This window comes from Hippoglossus stenolepis, chromosome 9, assembly GCF_022539355.2.
Source record: "Hippoglossus stenolepis isolate QCI-W04-F060 chromosome 9, HSTE1.2, whole genome shotgun sequence".
NCBI classification, from domain to species: Eukaryota; Metazoa; Chordata; class Actinopteri; order Pleuronectiformes; family Pleuronectidae; genus Hippoglossus; species Hippoglossus stenolepis.
In genome coordinates, this window is record NC_061491.1 from 24,244,285 (window position 1) to 24,264,713 (window position 20,429).

General features: G+C 40.8%; 1 protein-coding gene across 12 annotated transcripts in view; it reads right to left on the minus strand.

Annotated features, from left to right (window-relative positions):
- kcnt1b (potassium sodium-activated channel subfamily T member 1b) overlaps positions 1-20,429 on the minus strand; it is a 64,719-nt gene that overhangs the window by 19,026 nt on the left and 25,264 nt on the right. For all 12 annotated transcript variants that reach the window (XM_047341230.1, XM_047341224.1, XM_047341229.1 and 9 more), the window contains 14 exons: positions 12,868-12,947; positions 11,577-11,682; positions 10,617-10,676; positions 10,448-10,496; positions 10,166-10,225; positions 8,276-8,350; positions 7,907-7,990; positions 5,715-5,809; positions 5,024-5,204; positions 4,341-4,505; positions 3,659-3,795; positions 2,341-2,404; positions 2,037-2,145; positions 1,825-1,933 (listed from right to left, as the gene is read on the minus strand). In XM_047341230.1, the coding sequence (XP_047197186.1) occupies positions 1,825-1,933; positions 2,037-2,145; positions 2,341-2,404; positions 3,659-3,795; positions 4,341-4,505; positions 5,024-5,204; positions 5,715-5,809; positions 7,907-7,990; positions 8,276-8,350; positions 10,166-10,225; positions 10,448-10,496; positions 10,617-10,676; positions 11,577-11,682; positions 12,868-12,947 (1,374 nt within the window). The remainder of the gene's footprint in view (positions 1-1,824; positions 1,934-2,036; positions 2,146-2,340; positions 2,405-3,658; positions 3,796-4,340; positions 4,506-5,023; positions 5,205-5,714; positions 5,810-7,906; positions 7,991-8,275; positions 8,351-10,165; positions 10,226-10,447; positions 10,497-10,616; positions 10,677-11,576; positions 11,683-12,867; positions 12,948-20,429) is intronic.

The window sequence follows — 20,429 nt, forward strand, 5'->3', positions numbered from 1 at the left end:
TTGAAGAGTCATACTTCTTCCAGGCACTGCTGTCAAAAAGCGGCTTCATTTTAAAAAGAAAAGTAGAGTTAAGGCTGAAATTAGATTAGAAACCTGAAATTAGAACAAACTTTGTTGCCATAAATTTGTCCGATTTTATTTCAGCTTCAGCCCAAGAGTCGTTTCCAGTCAATCAAAAAGCACCTTTACATCAAATGAGACTTCATTTACAACTCAGAAGCTCTCATCACCCCATGAGACGATGAATATGACCTTTCCTGACCTTGTACTCCTGAGCTTCCTACATTTTAGTCCCTCTTCACATGGGCAGCAATCGTCTTATATTAACCCAATTAAGACAGTCTGAATAAGAAGCTGCCATGTAAAGAGCATGTTCTGATTAACTTAACCCTAATAAGGTCATGCTCTGTCACATGTAAACAGGAATTTTAATATTTTAGCAAATCATATAAGCATCATAATTGAAAGGTCAATAACCAGATTACAGGTGTCGATGTAGACATAATCACAATAATTAACTAAAGCGTTGAAAAAAAAAATATCTTCATCCATTTAATCATTTTCATAAAAAATTGTGCCACAGAGCCACATTCCTGTCACATTCACAGCCCCAGGGCAGAACAGGTTCCCATAATGGAAGTTAAAATGGATGTTCTCTGTCTCTGCTGTGCAGAGCAGTAAAGAAACAACGGTCCCTTTGCAGAGAAAGTGAAAGGCACAGCCATATTTATAGCTTTAAGAACTGTGTAATGTGCAGGGACTTGACAGTGACAAGTCCCTGCAGTGGTGACAGTGCAGCTTTCAACTGTGAGCGGACAAACCTTTATAAACAATAACCAATAACATTTGGTTAGTTTTCAATATGTTATGTCTGGGTGAGATCTACTGAAATAGGTTCAAAGCCCCTTCTGTAGCTCTTAATGAGACTTCTATGCTTCTCAGCGGTTTGTTTGGTACTTTCTCACCAGTGATAGTAATTGAAGACAATTGTCTGATTGAAATGTCCCCACTTATTTATCTCCACTTCTATAGGGTACAAATCACTTTCTCCTGAGTATAAGATCTTTGTAGAATAAGCAGTAATTCAGCTCTTTGCTCGGCTTCTCTGTTTTCTTTCTGCTTCTGCCACTCGAAGGTTTGCAGGTATGCATGACAAAGAGGCTTTTCAAAAAGAAAGGAGCCTTGTTTCAGTGAGGTGGAAGCAAACCAACTAAATCTGTCCACATCTGAATATGACTTAGTGAGAATGAGCAGGAGCATAACTCACAAGGTAATAAAATGGGTAGCATTATATTGTCTAATCTTCACGAGCACGCAAAGTGATTTACATTACATTCTACATTCACCAACTCACACACACATTCATACAGCGCTCACTATATGAAGCACATTCTACATCAATCAGAAAATCTCAGTGTCTTGCCCAAGGACACTTCAACATGCGGACCGGAGGAGGCAGGAATCAAACCACAGATGCTCTAACTCAGCTCTACCAAACTGATGCTTCCTGATGTCCCGAGATACAGGCTCGAAAATAGAGGTGACCAGGTGTTTGCAGTGGCTTCAATCACTGGATTAGATAACTTGTTCATATCATAACTGCTTAGACCAAAAAAACCAATTTTAATCATTGCTTAAGACCAACTTCTTCTCACTGGCTTTCAATTTAAGTTGGGTTTTGAGATTTCAGCGGCTATTGTGCAATATTTGAATTCTCAATTATTTATTGCTTATGTATATATTGAGTATAAAAGTAAATCAAAGTACATACTGACAGTAAATAAACACATCAAGTAAATATAATCAAGGTCAAGAAATACTCACTGTCCCCTGGAGGTGTGAACCAAGAGAGTGACTAAGGTGGACGTGGCCGGACACACACAGTTGAGCGCCAACATGGCATATTTGAACTCCTCTTCACAAACTACATGATCTGAATGACATGAGATACATTTAAAGGATAAGTTGGTTTATAAATTCTAATATACAGACAAAATGACTGTATCTCAGGAGTTCTGTGATCTCCCTGCACGTACCAGCAAACTTGACATGAAATTTGTTTTCTGGTTTGAGAATCTGGACGTAGAGGGGACAGTTTGGAGCAAAGTCCTTTGCAGCCCAGGCCCTTAAAATAGTCTGGTGATCCTGTGGGACGAGAGAAGGATCTTTTTTACTCATCCAGAGACTTGATTCTTAAAGGTTTTACCTCAGAGACTCAGTGTGCGCTCAATACTTTTACTTGAATCACAATCAGTAGCTCTGACGTTAAACAGGGTTTTATGCTGGATATAAAAACAGAGTTTACAACGGCTTCGACAAATTCCCGTGGATGAGACTCACAGCAGCAGTTCGGTCGACTTCGTTCCTGCTGCTCAGGATGAAGCAGGCCTCAGCGTCATCCATCCTGAGTATCGACAGAGAGACAAACAGAAAGACGGATAAGAAAAAAAGGGACAGGAAACTCATTATTTAAAGAGATCAATGCTTTAAGGAAACAAGTCAAGGATGAATGCTCATGTCCGATGATAATGAAAGAAAAGTCAGCCCAAGTCTTGCATGACGACTTAGCTGTTCGTTGACATGAGACTGCAGATCACGCCATCATTCATGGAGACAGAAAACTCAATGGGATCCAGAGTATGAGATGATAAACATAAAAAGCTTTCAGAAAAGCAGCAGTGATTTGTCTATAAAGCTCACCTGGCTGGGCGATTTCATCCATTACATATTATTGCGAAAGAAATTGCACTAGCATCTAATCCCCCTGCTGCGAAAACAACATCTGCCAATAAGCTGAACGATCCCCCCAAAGCAACCATAAATCAGGGAACCACACACTGGTGATGCTGGTGCAACAACATGTCACATTAACGGAGCCGGAGCTGAACCGATGTTATTGCGGTGTGTGAATGTGGCCTGTGATAAGAGCAGATGATAAATGCACGATGAAATCCTATTACACCGATGTGTAAATAGAGGTCAACCAAATGGACTTCACAATCTAACTTCCCTCTAAATGGCTCTGCGCAGGTGGAGGGCTTACACTTAATATTACCTCTGCCAAGAAGGTTATGTTGTCATTACCGTTTGTTTTTCCTGTTAGCAGGATTACGCAAACGGAACACAACCGATTTTATTAAAACTAAGGGGAATGGTGGGGGTATGGGCCATTAACTCAAAGTGCCCTTCTAGCTATATTAAACATATTCTTACAGAGAGATTATAATACAGGACTATGAATTTACCTGCAATAACCGCCTCACAACATTTTACATCAATATCTGTCCAGTAATTTCAAGCAATTTCCCTGAAGGCATTAGTGACACCCAGTGTTCATGAGGATGGGACGGACGTACAGACAGACAGACGCATGTATCAGACAACGCTATACAATGCTCTTTAAAGAATATGATATGAATGTTTAAGAATGACCTAAGAACTTGGTATTGAAACCTAGTTGATATCAATCAATGACAGACAAGATAATTGTACTGAATCAGTCCGAGATGTCAGCGACAATCCAGAAGTCTGAAATTGAGCTAACTCAAGGATGCACCGACACTCACATCTGCTAAAAACATAACTAGTACACAACTACATATGTGATTTTGCCTTTTTTCTGTTTGATTAAATGTGAGAATCCAATGCTTTCACTCACTTGGCCCTCATGAGGTCCTGGTCTTTGAGGGCAGATCCTTGCAGGTAGATGACCCTCTGGGACCACAGAGGGATTTGGAGGATGCGACGAACCTGAATGTCTATCTCTGTCGGACACAGAATCACCACGTAATAGTCCTGCACAACAAAAGAGACAATGGGTGCTTTTTATTTCAAATCCCCATGAAACATTAAATATACCTGGCTGAATACGCAGCACTCAAAAGTTACAGTTTGGCTGAGACGTGCCCACTTCAGAACCCAGAGAGAAGAGATCAGACAAACCTGCTCGAGCTGAAATGTCTCTAATGGAAAAACACCAAAGTGTTTCTAACTTTGGCAGAACACGGTGTGTAATGGACTCATGCAGGAGCTGATCCATCAGCATGAACAGGAGACTGAGAAAATTGATATAGAGCCTTTAAACTTTAAATATCAAATATTCTCTTGCATCTAATGTCGATGGAACAGCGTTATACTCTTGGAAGCTCAGACATGTCCCTGCCTTGCCTGTACGCTGTGGTCACCACACACATTCATGGTCTGATCACATTGAAACACTATAATCTTTGTCATTTATCTCATCACAACCATTTCAAAGCTGATGGTGGAAACAAGAAGTAGAAAGTGGGACGTCACGACTCCAGTTGCAGGAGCATGGGCATTTGTTATTTCCACTATACCTGAAGTCTGGGATGAGCGTAGAACTCGTTAAGGAAATCCATCAGCAGGTCGATCTTCAGCGAGCTCACACACAACACCACATGCTTCTCCGTCTGGGCCCGGTGGCGGCTGTAGTTCCCCCCTAACTTCTGTCTCTCCATCCACAGGTATGCTAGCTCTTCAAACTGACACAACGACAACAGCATTGCTGTGATGTCAACAGCAGCAGGAATTTTATGAGCAATAAAAGAAAGACCGATTCGCTGCCTAGACACAGATGGTGGAAGCACTGGAGCATAAAACTGCTGACGCGGCAATTTGCAGCGGGAGCTAATTTTGATTTCTCACCCAATTTGCTCTGCAGGGAGAGTAAACACGTCAGGTTATTCAGATTTTTCTTTTTTTAAATGAATAAAACAGTGAGCAGTCGGTTTAAGCAAGTGTGCCCCAGGATGACTTGGCCCAGAGTTTTGAGTGAGATTTGTAAACTTCTTCAGCAAACAAATGTAGCAACGGAGAAAAACATCAAGTTAAAGATTTTTTTTACTTTTTTTTTTGGTTCATTATGAAGCTTTGGTGGGACAAAGTAGAAAATGGCGGGCCGCCACAGTCTAGATAACCAATGGGAAACACTGCTTTGATATGACAAGATAGGACATCAGTGTTTTATCAGAGGAGCCTTGTAGATGATTTTGCTTTGTACCTGCAGTGGGAGCACCACCAGGGCAACGCAGATGAGAATGACCACCAGCAGCTGGGACGGCCAGATCTTTGGCGTGACGTCCCCGTAGCCCACAGTGGAGAAGGTGACGATGCAGAAATATAACGCGTAAAAAATACTCAGGGGCTTCCCAGCTCGCTCGAGGTGCTCGATACCACAAGCTCTGCAGAAAAACACATTATTCAACAACATCGTCAGGTACGTCTCCCACAGGTTAAGACAATTAAAGTTATACGCATGAAGAGATATTTGAACGATTTTGCCTGGTGGGCACGGTATCAGAATTCAAACTGCCCGAGATCAAAGTTCACAAAAAGTCAGCCTCCTCCTCAGTATTCCTCAGTCTTTTATAATGACATTTGTCGCTCTTCAGTCTAATTTCATTTTGCCACTCAAGCTGTTCACATCCGACTCCACCACTGAGCTAAGAGCAGACCATGTCTGCTCTCAAGTGCCGGATTTCAATCTGTAATTACGTTTACTTGTACAGCACCTTTCAACAAACAAAGCAATTCAAACCTTTTTTTGTAAGATATAAATGCAACATAAGAGAATACAACAAAGCATCCAGAAGGTTCAGGGATCAGATTTTGAACTGATGGTCAGTAAACAGGATGTTACTAACCACGGATACCTCTATGGTTAGAGATGTGTTTCAAGGACGTTCACTCACCCAGTGAAAACCAGACACAGTAAGGTGCAGATGAGGATGACCACCTGGTTGAACATGGCAGAGTGGGTCCTCTGGATGGCTCGATGGAAATCATTCTGGACAGATGAACACAGACACATACAAGTCATATAAATACCAGTGACTGGGAATTCAATTTTATTTTTTGTATTTTCTGGATTACAAATAACATCGTTCAGGTCTCAAAAACCACATAAAACACTGCTAGAAATTCCCTTAATGTTTTCAGATTTACTCAAGTTTCAGTGTGCAAGTTTTAGTGTCAAATTGCAATCGACTGAAAATCCCTCACCTGCCGAAGCGAACCTACGGTGGCCTTCAGGTAACAAAAACCTGTCCACCTCTTGAGTCAGTGTTTGGTTTGAGTAAAGTAGATACGCAGGACTGATTCTAAGGTGGCAATACAACAGGTGATTATACACTAATGAAACACAAATGAAACCTAAACATTGGTCCTTTGAGATTTCTTTGACCTGAACAGATTGCTAGCATGTATAACTTGGCTGGTCTGAGAACAGTTCCACTTCTCTTCAGTCACTCGTTTTTGTACCCTGTCCACATTGTGCGTTCTCCTATAGCATCCTGTCCACCTCGAAAGGTAGCAGCTCACGACTCAATCTCCAGTTGCACCTTGTTATTATGTTCCACCCGCTTTCACCTCCATTCACTGGCCTCAGATTCTACCATCTGCCCAACTACCGTCTTGGTGTGAGGCCATTACACTGTAGTGATCTGATTCAGAGTGAGAGGACACGCTACGCCTGCTGGATACCATCTAATTGCTTCGAATTCCATGTACTGCCAGACTTTGCACCTATATGGTAGCACCTGCACAATAGTGATACGATAGTTGATGCTGTTGTATAATTGATGCTATTGTTTCGATGTTCCTGTGTTGCATTGCAGTGCCTTGTCTTGCTCTGCCTGCACTGGCCTCGTTTTCTGTCTGCTCGCATTGTTTAAAAATGTGCTGTGGTCCCTTTTGTAAAAAGAATTCATAACTTCACTGTACCTCATTATAGGTCTCCAGTGTATTAGGTATTTGCCCATGTTGCTGCTGCAGCACTAAACACCAGCTACTGCAGCTGCTGGGATAACGCAGATCAATTGAATAAATTTGAGCAATGTTCAGTCCTCTAGGTAACAATCCAGATAAAACCCTGCGTATATACCTGAGAAAGAAGGCTGGAATATTTCTACAGTCTGAAAGTAAACATAAACAGCCTGAGTTGGAATTTGTGGGTCATTATAAAAACATGATTCTATCGGCAGCCTATCGTTTCAGTTCAGTTCAGTTAAACCTGTTTTGTATCGTTACAATATCCATTATATATGAAGATGAAAACTGTTTAATTTCACACCGTGTTGACTGGACCAAGATATCCCAGATCTTTTGTTGCCTAAAGTCTTGTTGCCAGCTCCCTGGCTGTTGCTCAAACTTCAACATGCACTTCTCCATTTTTTGTGCACCCGCCCGTGAGTGTGGGAACAAACCGGAGATAAAAACACCCAAAGCCAGTGGAGAGAAACGGACTTCTGAGTACATACATGGCCCATTGGTTACCCAGCATGTAAGAGTTTAGCTTCTTAGAGCTATAAGAGTTTAGCCGAAAGTGATTAGCTCTGACCGGCTCTTTGTTGTAGAAGCAGTAGTTATAGTAATGAATACCACAGTGCTCTTTCTTCCCCAGTACTGCATAGATACACAAGTGTTAATAGAAGGCCATTCTCCAAACATTGAATTATTCCTCTCACTTGAACGAATCGCTGGTGTTTGCCAACTAAGAGCAAACTAACCCAGTACACTGATTTATCAAAGTAACCAGCATTAATACTAACAATGTCTCACTAACGTACCCAATAACATCAGCTTAAAAAAGACGGCGTTGCCTTGTGCAGAAATTAGATGTGTTCATGACAGTGTCGGCTAAAGAGCAAGGAAAGAAATTCACCTTCTCAAATTGAATTCTGCTCAGACAAATTGTAAATTGTATAAAACCACTCAGGCTCTTACAGCCAGTGTTACTCCTGGAGCTTCAGGAGACCTCCAGTATGGCGGCAACAGGATGGATAATGTTCCTTCAAAGCACTACACAAAAAAAAAAAACATGCACATCTCCGCTCGCTCTTTTCTTTGCAATGCATCCAGACTTTGTTCATAACTTTCTACTCACGATCATGTTCTCCAGGGCACCTTTGGCAAGCCAGCAATTAAGAAACACAGGGACGAATATGTTTCTCAATGAACACCAGAAAATCTTGAAGAACACAGGAAGGAAGGAAACAAGAGAGATTAGAAACTTATCGGTGTAAGACAAATCAGTTAAAACACAGGGGACACAATAGGAAATCTATATATTCAATAGAGAGAAATTACAAACAGGACAATTATATATTTTTTAATGAGCTGTACGATTTTCTGGTCTGGAATATGGTCCTAAAAGCATTCGAGCATTGACCCTATTGACTTGTTCTCAAAGAATCCAATCAGAAAATGAACTAGAGCCTAAAAGAAAGGAACTTGTCCCGAGGTCATTACTCACGGTGATTATGAATGGCACTGTATTGATCATCTCCAATATGAAGCATATCTTGAAGATCTGCTCCCAAATGTTCCCCTGGAAATGAAATTGATGGAAAGCAATTCAGCGAATGAATGTAATTGCAGTAAAGATGACCGATGGAGGTGATTAGCTGCGAGACAGCAACGGGTTCAAAATGGTGTTAACTGTAAGGCCGTGTTACAATTTCATGGGTGAGCAAAATAAACATCATACAAGCAATATCTCCGGTTATTGATGCTTCAAGCCACGATGGAGTGGTGATTAGGGCAAGGTTCAAAAAACAGCACTCCTCTTTAAGCTGTTTTCGTTCAGCAGTCAAAGCAGGCGTTCGTTTGTGAAGTATATTAGCGACTGTTAAATCAAACTGTCTCTAAAGCACATACCACATCCTTCCTGATGTAAAACCAAATTACCTGCTCTTGCTTTTAGAGGTGGTATATAAACTTTCATTAGAAACCACAAGCCTGCTTTATTATTCATTTAATGTCAGCCTGGGAAAGAGGGGAAGCCATTTTCCAACAGATTAAATTTGCTTTAAGACTGACCGTACTTTGTGGCCACTGGCAAAACATGGACTTTATTAATAATACTGTATTATCTGGCCCTTTGGTGAAAGAGAGTGAAGCTGCGGCTAATTCCACCCCCCCTGAGAACTAACAGCAAATTGAAACCGCAGCTCAAATGACAAGGTGGCCTCACGACTTGGATTCTCCATCTAAGACAGAGTTATGGAAAAGATTTTTAAAAACCTCTGAGGGAAAAAAAAATAATAAAAAAGACATATCCGGACATAACAAGATGAACAATATATTGTATTAAATCAAAACCTTACTACCTTTTAAAAGATTAGGAAAGGTGAAGGAGCTGTAATCTGAGGAGTAACACGAGACATCGCCAGTCTCAGAGCAGAAGAGCTAAAGCGAGAGCTAATATTTCCGAGCAAAGATAAACGGCTTTAGAGACCGAGTCCTGCCATGACAGGTCTCTTTGTGCATGTTTCGTCCACATGTCCCTAAATCCCAAGGTCATTTATCTTGGTTTTATTTAGATGCAAACAATGTATTTTCTTTTAAAATGCCTTAAGATCTAAATAAAGTATAAGCACAAAACAGAAAGTGTATTAATAAATCCCATCCCAAAAAGATTAAACAACTTTTACTGTATCAGAGAGGTTTAATGTGACTCTGGTCGTATTACAGGCTGCACTTCTAATGTTTTACTGGACTGTGCATTCTGTTTTATGAATCTGTTAATGTAATTTATTGTTAACTTCATGTTTTAGATTTACTTGTATCTCATCTTCTGTGCCTATTCATTTTTTCATCTTACAATGTTTTTGGTTCTATCTGCACAACTTTCTTTTTTTATCTTTTTTATCTTTTTATCTTAACTCACTGTTGTGTTTTTAATGTGCGTTATAAATAAATCGGACGTGACCTGCGTGCACTTGTAGGCTCATAGTCCATCTGGTGAAACTGTGTATTGCCATATACAAAAGGGGCAAAGATCACTGTCAGTGGAGAAATGTCACAGTTCAACTGACCCTTGCTTATTTTGTGAATTTGTTATATTCAGTGCACAGAAGATGATGGAACACAAACTTCACTATCGGGCTTTATGATCCTCTTTAAAAAAAACATGTGTCTGCAAGTGTCTGTCACGTCTAAATCACACACAAAATTACAGCAAGACACTCTTGGCCTAATGTTTTTCGATCAGCACCTTGACACTGGCACTTGGACTGGACATCGAAAGCTGTCAGCCCACGAGAGAGAATAAAACAGGCAGCGCTGGACATTGATCAGACAGCCGCGAGACATCAGCATGGATTAAAAGAGGGAAACTGTGCACCGTGGGCCTGTTTCTTACCTTGTAGCTGAGATATGTGATAAGCATGGTCTCCAAGAAACCGATTAAGGCCACTGTCACCTGGAGCAGAGAAGGGAGACATGGAGATAAAAGGAGCCGAGCAACTGCAAACTCATCTCTTCTCGCGTCTAAACCCTCACACAGGAACTCGTGTGCTCGGCAATTCTTTCATCCAATAAATGGGTGCGAGTGCGATTGCCTTGAATTCTGCGTTGAAATCCAGTGGCTGCAGGGGGGAAATTTGATTTATGTGCACTTTCACTGGCGCGTTATTATTCTCACCTGTATCGCCCAAACACACTCGTGTCTATTCACCCAGAAAATCAGATCCCTGTCAAAAACCAAGAGAAAGGGTTTTCGTCACACCTCAGTGCTTCTCCATTAAATTGCATCACAGAAAATATTAACAGACTTCAGGTTACGAATAAATGCAGTTTTAACTGAAACTTACCAATTGATTTTTAGCGACTCTGTTGTATTTGTCCGACTGTTGTTGTGACATATTGCGGTGCTGAAAAAAGCGACAAAAGGAAACGCACACGGAGCGTGAGTGTGTTTGAAGGTGTGTGAGTGAGTGGAAACATGCCTGCTGGGAAGCATTTCCATCAGCTGGTAGGCTGCCATAAAGAACAAACCTCAATGTGTTTCTGAAAGCTGCTGGCAGCGAACACAACACAGACCATCTACAACTTTCACATGACTGCACAGAAGGAGCCACTTCACACGTTTTTTACTCACTGTTTGTGTTTTAGACACAGAAAATAAATATAATACAAAGTTAATAATAACTCCTAGACATTGTTAATATTTAGGTTTCAATGCTGAGTTAAGCTTTAGGCATATTTCTCAGTGAGATGACCCCTTAAGAGTGTTTCAAATTGCTGAGTGTAAAAATCCAAACTATTTCCATATAAATACATTTTTCTCTCCTCCGCTGATATCTTTCATATTTGCTGTTTTTACTCTGAAATACATTGAGGTAGAGATCTCATTTACAATATGGCCAAGTACAGGAAATAAACGAAACATTCTAAGACACAAACAAAACACAAATAATAAACAGTCAAATTTGCCAAAGAGCGACAACAAGAACAAAAGTCAAAACCCTTCGGAATAATTATAGTACGGAAATTTAATTTAAAGCAAAAAGGATAAATTAAAACAAATGAATCAACCAAACCAAGAACAGCTGGAGGGAAAATAAGGTGAGAATTAATGAAATAATAGCATAAGAAAATAAATTGCATTAAAAATTCTAAACTGAGAGTAAAAAAGACAACATCTACAAGAAAGGTTTGTAAACAGCAGCTTTTTTCTGAAGCAAAACACGACATATTACATTCACAATATAAATAAATATCCCAAAAAAGATACATCAGAAAAAGAGACTGAGTGGGAGTGCGACTCTCACCATGGGTTACAGTTGACCGCCGTGGAGTCATCCAGGGACACTCTCACAATGTACAGGACACAGGTGAGAATCTTCAGAAAGAAGTTGAACATGCGAATTCTCAGGCCTGCGGAGCAACAACAGCAGGAGCGAATTACAAACTGTAAAACAACAAATCACATGGATTCAGCTTCTTTTTTTTTTTTCTTTTTTTAATTGCTGATATTGGTTCGCAGACTTAAATGAAAAGTTCTGCACGTACTCTGTCCATTGTCTCATTGGAAGGTGATGCTGCCTGGACTGTTTAGGTGCCTTGAAAAGCCTTGAGTGAAAGGCCTAAAGTGAGTATATCTGTCAGAGCTGTGGAGCAGGACTAATACAGCTCTGTGCTGCTCTGGCACCCTGTCACAACTGATTTCCCCTGACGCGTAGATTTCAACTCCTCAGAGAATAACACAAAATAACACCAGCACTTCCACAGGCTTGTAATCTGACGAATGACAACAGAGCAGGATACATGACCGGTGGAATTTCATTACACAAATATAACAGTGATTTTGGAGTCTCCTGTTTAAGTAATTGCAGAGCAGGAACTCGGCTGCAAACCTGCTCGCCGGCCAGAGGGTGGTGCAAGCTGTATTTCCAATCAGCCTCAGCAGCTAAATAATCTCTTGTGGCGTGACCTCTTCACGGGAAGATAGCGTTAACGATAAAATGATTTGAAACTGGATAAACACAAACAATGATGCAATGGGTTAGAGCAACAGTCGCCTGCAGCCACGACTGACATTTTCATTAGACTCTGTTGCTCTGTGTCACAGACTGTTCCCCGTTAGTGACTCTGACAAGAAGAGCTAGTCACATCGGCCCACGTCAGTGTCAAGGATATGTCGACGACATGTTTTATCGAGAGGCACAAAGATCCCAGAGAGGACACTTTCACAAGTACATGTGCAAAAAAGAGGCTTCCCCATACAATGCACCAAACTGCAGAGCTGCACCAGCGTCTCTGTCTAAAATGTGGCATTGCCAGTCTTATCTCCTGAAGAGAAAAACACTGCAGCCCGGCAGCTTCTCTCAACAAATGAGCCGTCCTCTTCCGTCCATGCTGGGCCACAGCGTGCACACCCAAGAATAGTCATTTACAGTGAGGCATATAATGTGATAATGACAACCCCAACTGAGACAGAAATTGAATATATGCGTCATCACTGGCTGCAGTTTCCTACAATATGCTTTTATTTCTTTGTTCATCTCTGAGCACGTCACTGGCAACAGGACGGTGTGATGCTCCCCCGTCGGCTGTACTTACTTGACCTTTGGTTTTTGATGAAGAAAAGCTTCAGCCTCTCCTTGAGGGTGTTTTCATTCACGTAGAACTCCACCTGCACCCTGTGGGGGAACAGTGACACCATGTCATTATTATAAAAAGTAAACAGATGGTTGTGGAGAAAAACCCTGCTTCAGAGGCCCCAGGCAAAACTCATTCAAACATTGCACAGCAAATACTAGTACGTGTAAGAAAAAGACGTGTTTGCATTCAGAAAATACTGAGTAGGGCGATTTCTCAGAGAATAATTCATGGATATAAATGAAAAAGAAACAGGCAGAAGATTGATGTTTATGAGTGTGTGCAATACGGTGCAGATCCAAATAAAAATGTGGATCTAGTATATTTAAATGTGGTTTCATGGTGGACTGTTGGGCCTTTGCGGTTGCTAATAGAATATTCCCTTCATATTCCTGTTTACATGGTACAGAGCAAAGTGTGATTACGACTCATGTCCCGTCACCTTTTCACACTCGAACCCAGGACACGTGTCGTCAACCAGTTGGTAACTGACGTGTCAACGCCGCAAAAAACACTATGACCACTCCAGTAGGATGTTACAATGCAATTAAGATGTATACTTGTCCGTATAATGCAAATAAGGTTAACATATGCATCTTAATTCGATTGACTACCTGGCAGTGACTGACTATTGACCTAATCTGGTTCATATCAGAATACTGGTGTCCATGTAAACGTGTCTCATGGTTGTGTTCAGGCTGGGTATCATTTGAAACCCTGATACCGGTGCCAATGTAATATCTGAGTTTCTTCTGCTACAATATTGAGGACACATTCTTACACTGCTTCCGACTCGGTGCATCTATTCCTCCTACATCCTACTGACAATAAAAACACACTGTCGGAAATGTTAACTGTGCAATTGCCATAATTGTGTTTGCTGAGGGTTTCTTGTGTGCTTTATGGAAAAGCAGCTCAGGAAACCTCTCTTCTAACTAATCCTGTTACCCTCCATTTACCGTCAGTCACAATGCAACAGTATCAGCCTCAAATGCATGAGCTTGATGTGCAGCTCTGCTACTTGTTCAATTATGCAGATTATTACATATATCTAGACCTAGTTTTTCCAAACACTCACATTCATTTAATGGTGCACTAGGGGTGATGCTGAAAGACATGATATCATGACTTTAAGATGGGTTAAGGGTTTTTAATTGCTCTACTAGGAAATTAATCCAAATTGGTAAATCTGTGCATGACACGGGCACAAGGGTGGGGGCTGATAATTTCAATTTTAATCTTTTATATACACATTACTTTACACACTTGAGTGGACTATTTAGTCCATATAAATAAGGGAGAACACTCACACATACCTGCTCATTAATAATTCACTTGCGTCAATTAAAAACTACAGTACTTCAAATGTGATGCCTTTTCACCAGTGACATCTACCCGTGACAAATCCAAGGCTATCAAACTTTATAGCAGGTATAATGGACTTTAATGGCCTTGGAGAGCTGACCTGATGATCACCGCAAGTACAAATGAACGATGTAGCTACTGTAGGTGTCCTAGACTAATACAGGTGGCGAGAGGGGCTTCTTAACAGCTTCTGTAATGTATGTTCGCTAATGAGCATGGAGGGAAAGTAATGTCCTCGCGGTTAGAGGATGGACCCTCGGAGTCCTCTTTGTCTGACAAGATGAATATAGGGTGAAAAGGGAGGAAAGAGCAGGAAGGCAATTAAAGCTGCTGTCTCCTAAGGGAGGTATGTATGAATGTATATATATATTTATGTGGATAAAGTGTGTAGGTGGAAGAAAGAACACGCGACATGCACCATCTTCCAACCATTCTCCTCTCCCCCTCTTCTGGCTTTATCACCACGGAGACAGCTTCAGAGGCAGGAAATGTTCAGTCACGTTTTTCTGCGTTTCCAGTACGAGGAATTACACGAGGCAATGCACACATAATGAGATGTTCTTCCCCATAGGAGCCAATCACACACTCCCAGCCCTGTGACACCAACCTAACCAAACACGCAGCTAAATGACAAACGCATGCACCAAATGTTATTGCCTGCTCCATCATCCGAGAAGCAGTAATACACCATTTTCAAAACAATGACGGCGAATCAAACGATCGCTAATGCATATTCATATTTACTGACAGAGCTGTTAGAACAATAAACAGAAGTTACAGGTATCCGTACGCAAAACCTAAATTGTGACTCAAAAACTAATTGATAGTTATAATGTAAAACAGTGACTGTGCCATGTTTCTCTCTGTGTGTCCGTGTAGGGGGGGAAGGGTGACGATAATCATGTCTTAGCACGGCCCCTCTAATAATATTTTAATGAGAGGCGTTCCCTGCTCATCTGAATGAGAGATGAAACACATGCAGTGAAGTCTGTAACGAAGTATATTTAGTGAGAGAGAAACTTTTTTTGGGGGATGTTGGCTCTGCGCTCCATCGCAATTTATCGAAGTGAAAAAATGGCCAAGCATTTTCGTACCGTTGCCAACCGAGCAGCTCCAGCACTAGATTTATTGTGACTTTTGAGTTCCTAATGGTTTTGTTGCAAATTGAACCCGTTTCTCAAAATACAGTTTACAAGACACAATTTATTGTCATCAAGCAACTTTTCTGAAAGTAATAAAAATACTGCAGTAATGCTGACGTCTTCCTGAACTGTCCCAACAACTACTGGATATATTGCTGTGAACTTTGTTAGAGACACTGATGGTTCACAATTATGGTTCTGAGTCAAATGTTTCAACATCTATCTGATGAATTAAAAAGTTGGATCAATTCATCAATTGTTATAACTTTGGTTTAACAAGCTAACAAGAAAGGGCTTGAATGTTATGATTGAATTTGTGTGAAATAATTTATCTCCACACATGAAAAAGATCACAGAATCGGTTTCACTCGTCCTTCCCTCATCAGTCGATTATACCAAACTGCAATATTGACACAGTCAGAGTTCATCTCTTTTCACAATAATGATTTCTAGTAAGAACAGTTAGCAATTAAAAACTGTCTAAGACACTACAAGACTTTAATCTCTACAACTGGACAGTCATAAATCAAATAAAAAGATCCTTGTGAGCTCTAAAAAATTATCCAGAAATCTTCATAGTCAATCTCTATAATACAAATTAAGATTCCTCTCTTATAACTTCAATGTACTACACTTCTTCAATTCATACATTTCCATACTGGGTCAACAGTGAAAATTCACAAAATTAAACAAGTACAAGAAGATGAGGGATGACATAAATCTCTAACAGGCACTGTACTTCCAACTACGACTAGAAAAAAATCTCTTCCACACTTGCCTCACAGTAAATGCAGCCCAACAACAACAATACCTTATAAGCACTCACACTCTTTTCTTTGTCATCTCTATAGTCTGCAAACCATCACCACCAAGCTATGGCCATTAGCTGTCAAATATAAACACCGGGAGTATAAATAATAAGGAGCCAGACACCAGCCTGGTACTTTTTAGGAAGCAAAAGAATAGTCGCCTCCCTAAGTTCAAAGATTGTAGGCTAGGCATAATCCAAGAATAATAAATGCATCAAATGACCTCATGTCCTCAGCTAACAAGTCTACATGGTTTGTAGCAGCCATTCAGAACATGTAATGTGAAAGCATCCGAAAAGTGCAACCCAAGAGAAAGACTGAGGGTGTGAGGGACCTGTGATGAAGCTTCCAGTGCTAAAGAGGTACTGAGCAACGACAACTGCTTTGTAGACTCAGTAAATAATGGTCAAAGAGCTTTGTGACCTCGGGACAATCTGGCCGACAGAGCAGAGTCTGCGTTCATTCTTGTGCTGGAAGAAGAAAACATTGTGAAAGAGCCACCAGATGCTCTGTGCCATCTGGGCTATCTGTTGCAGGGATGAGGTGAATGCACAGGTGGTACACCTGTATCAGCCTATTGGAGATTCACCTGGGAATGAGATGATCATGGAAGCTGTGGGAGGAAGCTACAGCACTGATCAGCCCTGAAACGGTGCATCGATGATTCTGCAGAACAGAAATCTAAATCATACCTAGTTGTCTAAAAGGCGGAGTCAATTGTGGAGCCTCAATTCAGGGGCTGCATCCTTCTGAGGCTGCATTTGAAGACAGATAGGTTGTCCATTTCTAAGGCTTCTACAAATGCAGACAACACTTGCATCCTTTTATTCCTTAGCAACAATGGATCTAACGGGTGGATCCCTCTCGGGCCGACCTATCCCCAAACTATCTGACTTGCTGAACCGCAGTGAGTCCAGTTGCTCAAAGATGCTAACAATGGAACAGTAAGTGGTTTATACATGGCCTACGAAAAACCTGGATCACATTAGCAAAGTGACAAAGTGGAAATTATCAACCCAACTGTATTTGATTTAGGCTGCAAGAGTTAAACATGTTGTTTCATGATTTTTAATAAGCTCTTAGGGGCAGTGAAACAACACAGAGCAACAATACCACATCTTGTCTTATAAACAGTTTTACAGCAGTCCTTGAAATTGAGAGTCTACAGTTTTTATTATTGTTATTATTGTCTAAACTCACTCTATGGTCCTGTTCCCCTCTGACAAAACAAGCAGTTGAAAATAGAAACTTCCCCATGCACCACCCTCAGACATGTGCCTAATATAAAAGCTGCAGGGATTCTAAAAATATTACACTTGGACCTGAATATTAAAAAGCCGTGGCAGGTTTGTTTTTGCCTGCTGCTGTTCCACTGTGCTCTTCCCATAGTGAAGGTCCTTCTTGTCCAATAAACTCAGTACATTGCAGAATTTGTCAAAAGGGCTTGAATCCAGACATGGAAGTGCTTTGTCAAATGAATATTGAAGCCAGAAATCTCAAGAGGAAACTGGAAGAGTTTGTATTATAATGAGCTGAAGGGAACATAACCATCGTAATGGGAGCGAGGAGGCCAGTGGGCGACAGGATCAACACAAGTGTGGGTCATTTCAGCTCCTCTGTGAGAATCATACATTGTAAGCTGCTATACATACATAAGTGCACGGAAGGCACAGGGAGGATCTACCCTGTATGTGCACCCTGTGGGTTAAGGGCCAAGACAACCCCAGCAGCATTTTGTTCTAAAACCACTAACAGAGAGTGAAAGTGCACTCCGGAATATCTTAGAGTTTTTGCTTTGGATCAGCATTTGCAAGATGCTATTTTTACAGCAAATGTCACAAGGTCTGTCAAGAAGTCCAGACGATAGCCTGTATACAGAGATGGATGGTGCATCTTCTCCACCTCCTCCCACTATCCAGAAATGAAGCTAAAATATCCCCGATTTGAACATCGCCATCTTGCACATTCGGAGCCAGAGTCTGCTCGGTGACAACATCGGACGATGCAGCCGCAGCAGCGAGGTCAATACTAAAGCTCAACCAATTACAAGTCGGTTTCAGCTGTCAATCATGACATTTCACCCCACTCCAAGGAGGTTATTTGTTTTTGTTTGACGTCCCCAGGATTACGCAACAACTGGTCTTTATTGAGTGCTGTTCTAGTTTAATCTGTGTTTCAATAACGGAACAGCAAAGATTTAAATTGCAAGGATATTTTGAACAATGTAGAACCAACTTTAACCAGCACTTTATTGTAAAATTTCAACAAAGCAAAAATAAAGCATTGGCTGTTCAATTTCAATAAAATTGAGGAAAAAAAAAAACTACAGTTGAATAATGTTTGGTCCTTTGGAAGAAAATCTGGATAAATGAGACAGAATGGTTTATTAAACAACGAGACTTTGCAAAACGTTATGTAGCCTGTGACCTTATATAGCCATTTGAATAACAAAAATAACACAGCAGGTAGCCCGTGTTCTGATGCTAAATCAGGATGTGCAGTGAGCAAATAAAGCCTTCAAAAATACAGGAAGCGACCTACCTAGTGTTGTCATCATCATCATCATCATCATCAAGCTCCTCCATATTGAGTGGATCCATTCAGAGAACCCTCGACTGAGATGATATTACCAGTCTCCTGATATCTTGCTGTTGCTGAACATGCAAAGTTGCTTGATCTGCTCTTGGATTATGATGGACTGGAATCAAGCATTGTGGTTTCGTGCATGTGCAGCGAGCGACTTTGTGTTTGGCGAACAGAAACTAAAACTTCACATTTCCTGTGATGCTTCCTGAGGTGTAACCTTTTTTACCTGACTACCACAGGAAATATACTTCAGTGTGTGTCTATGTCAGGTATTTTGCTTATGTTCACGATCCTTATTCCCTTTGACAATGTGTTGAGATTCAGGGCCATCACCCTACTGCAGTGAAATGAACAGGGAGTTATTTTTGTTGTGCAGAAAAACAAAATGCGACATACTCTGTCAGCCTGAATTTCTACTTTGAGAATAACCACAAACAAAAAAAAAATCACAGTGATGAGGGAAACACCTGCTCATAGTTCACCACCACAGCAGAGGGTCACATTCATATTTCAACAGTAGCATGGCCCCAATACACTCAACCCACCACAGCCGAACGGTGAATGCACTGCAGGAGTGCCTCGAGCAGCAGTTTTGTTATCGGCTGCTACGTGGTGACAAAAAAAAAAAAGAAGGGGATTTTAAAGATCAACATTTTCACATATGTTTTAAGATAACAGCATCTCACATAAAATATTATGATAGGTCACTTTTTTATGAATGACTTTGTAGCAGCTCTGGAAACCTGCTTCCAGACATGCACTGAAGTCCAGACATTATCAGCCCTATAGCCACACACGCTGCTGAAGAGGTCAACTTTGAAAAGACACATTTTGTGGCTTTCATAGCACCTCTGAGATTTGTGCTAGCAGTGAATCCAAGTCAAGGCTAAAAATTTAATTTCAGCAAACTAAAGATGATGACTATGAAGCAACACAGAACTTGATGTCTTCCTCTAAATTTATGGACTTTCCCGCACTTGAAGACTCACGGGATTAGCAAACTCCATAGCCCGGAGTACTCCAAATCTGCCGTTAATCAATCCGAGACCCTTTGGGAAATTAATAAATGTATGTTTCCTGGTGTATGTTGTTTTTCTTTTAGCAAAGTAAAACATCTCAGTGAAAAGAAATCGATTAAACAAGTTTGAACATAAAAAAAGAAATATGACGTTGTGATGAAATCCCATTTAGCGCCACATCCCGGCAGCTTCAGTATAACTGGAGAGTCTCAAACTCCCTTAAGTGACTGCATTAAAAGCCTGGTACTCCCAACTAGTACACCAGCCTAATTGTGGTATTAACATTCTGACAAACAGTGACTCATCAGCGTGCAAAGTAACACAACAAAGAAATGGTGTTGTCAACATTTCACCAATATAAGCTTTTCTCATGAGATCCACGTTTCAAGCACAGGCGGACAGAGTGAAGACTGGTGTGCACAAAACAAACCAGGAGTAAGTTGATAAAACAAACACATACAAGCTGCCTTTTCACCATTTATTGTGTTATGATTGAAAGTGAATATTTTCTTTGAGTGTTTGCCACAACAACTGTTGAAAAGGCAGCCACAAATGCATGGATAATTCCCAGCTTTTCCGATCATTACCACAACAACCATTGC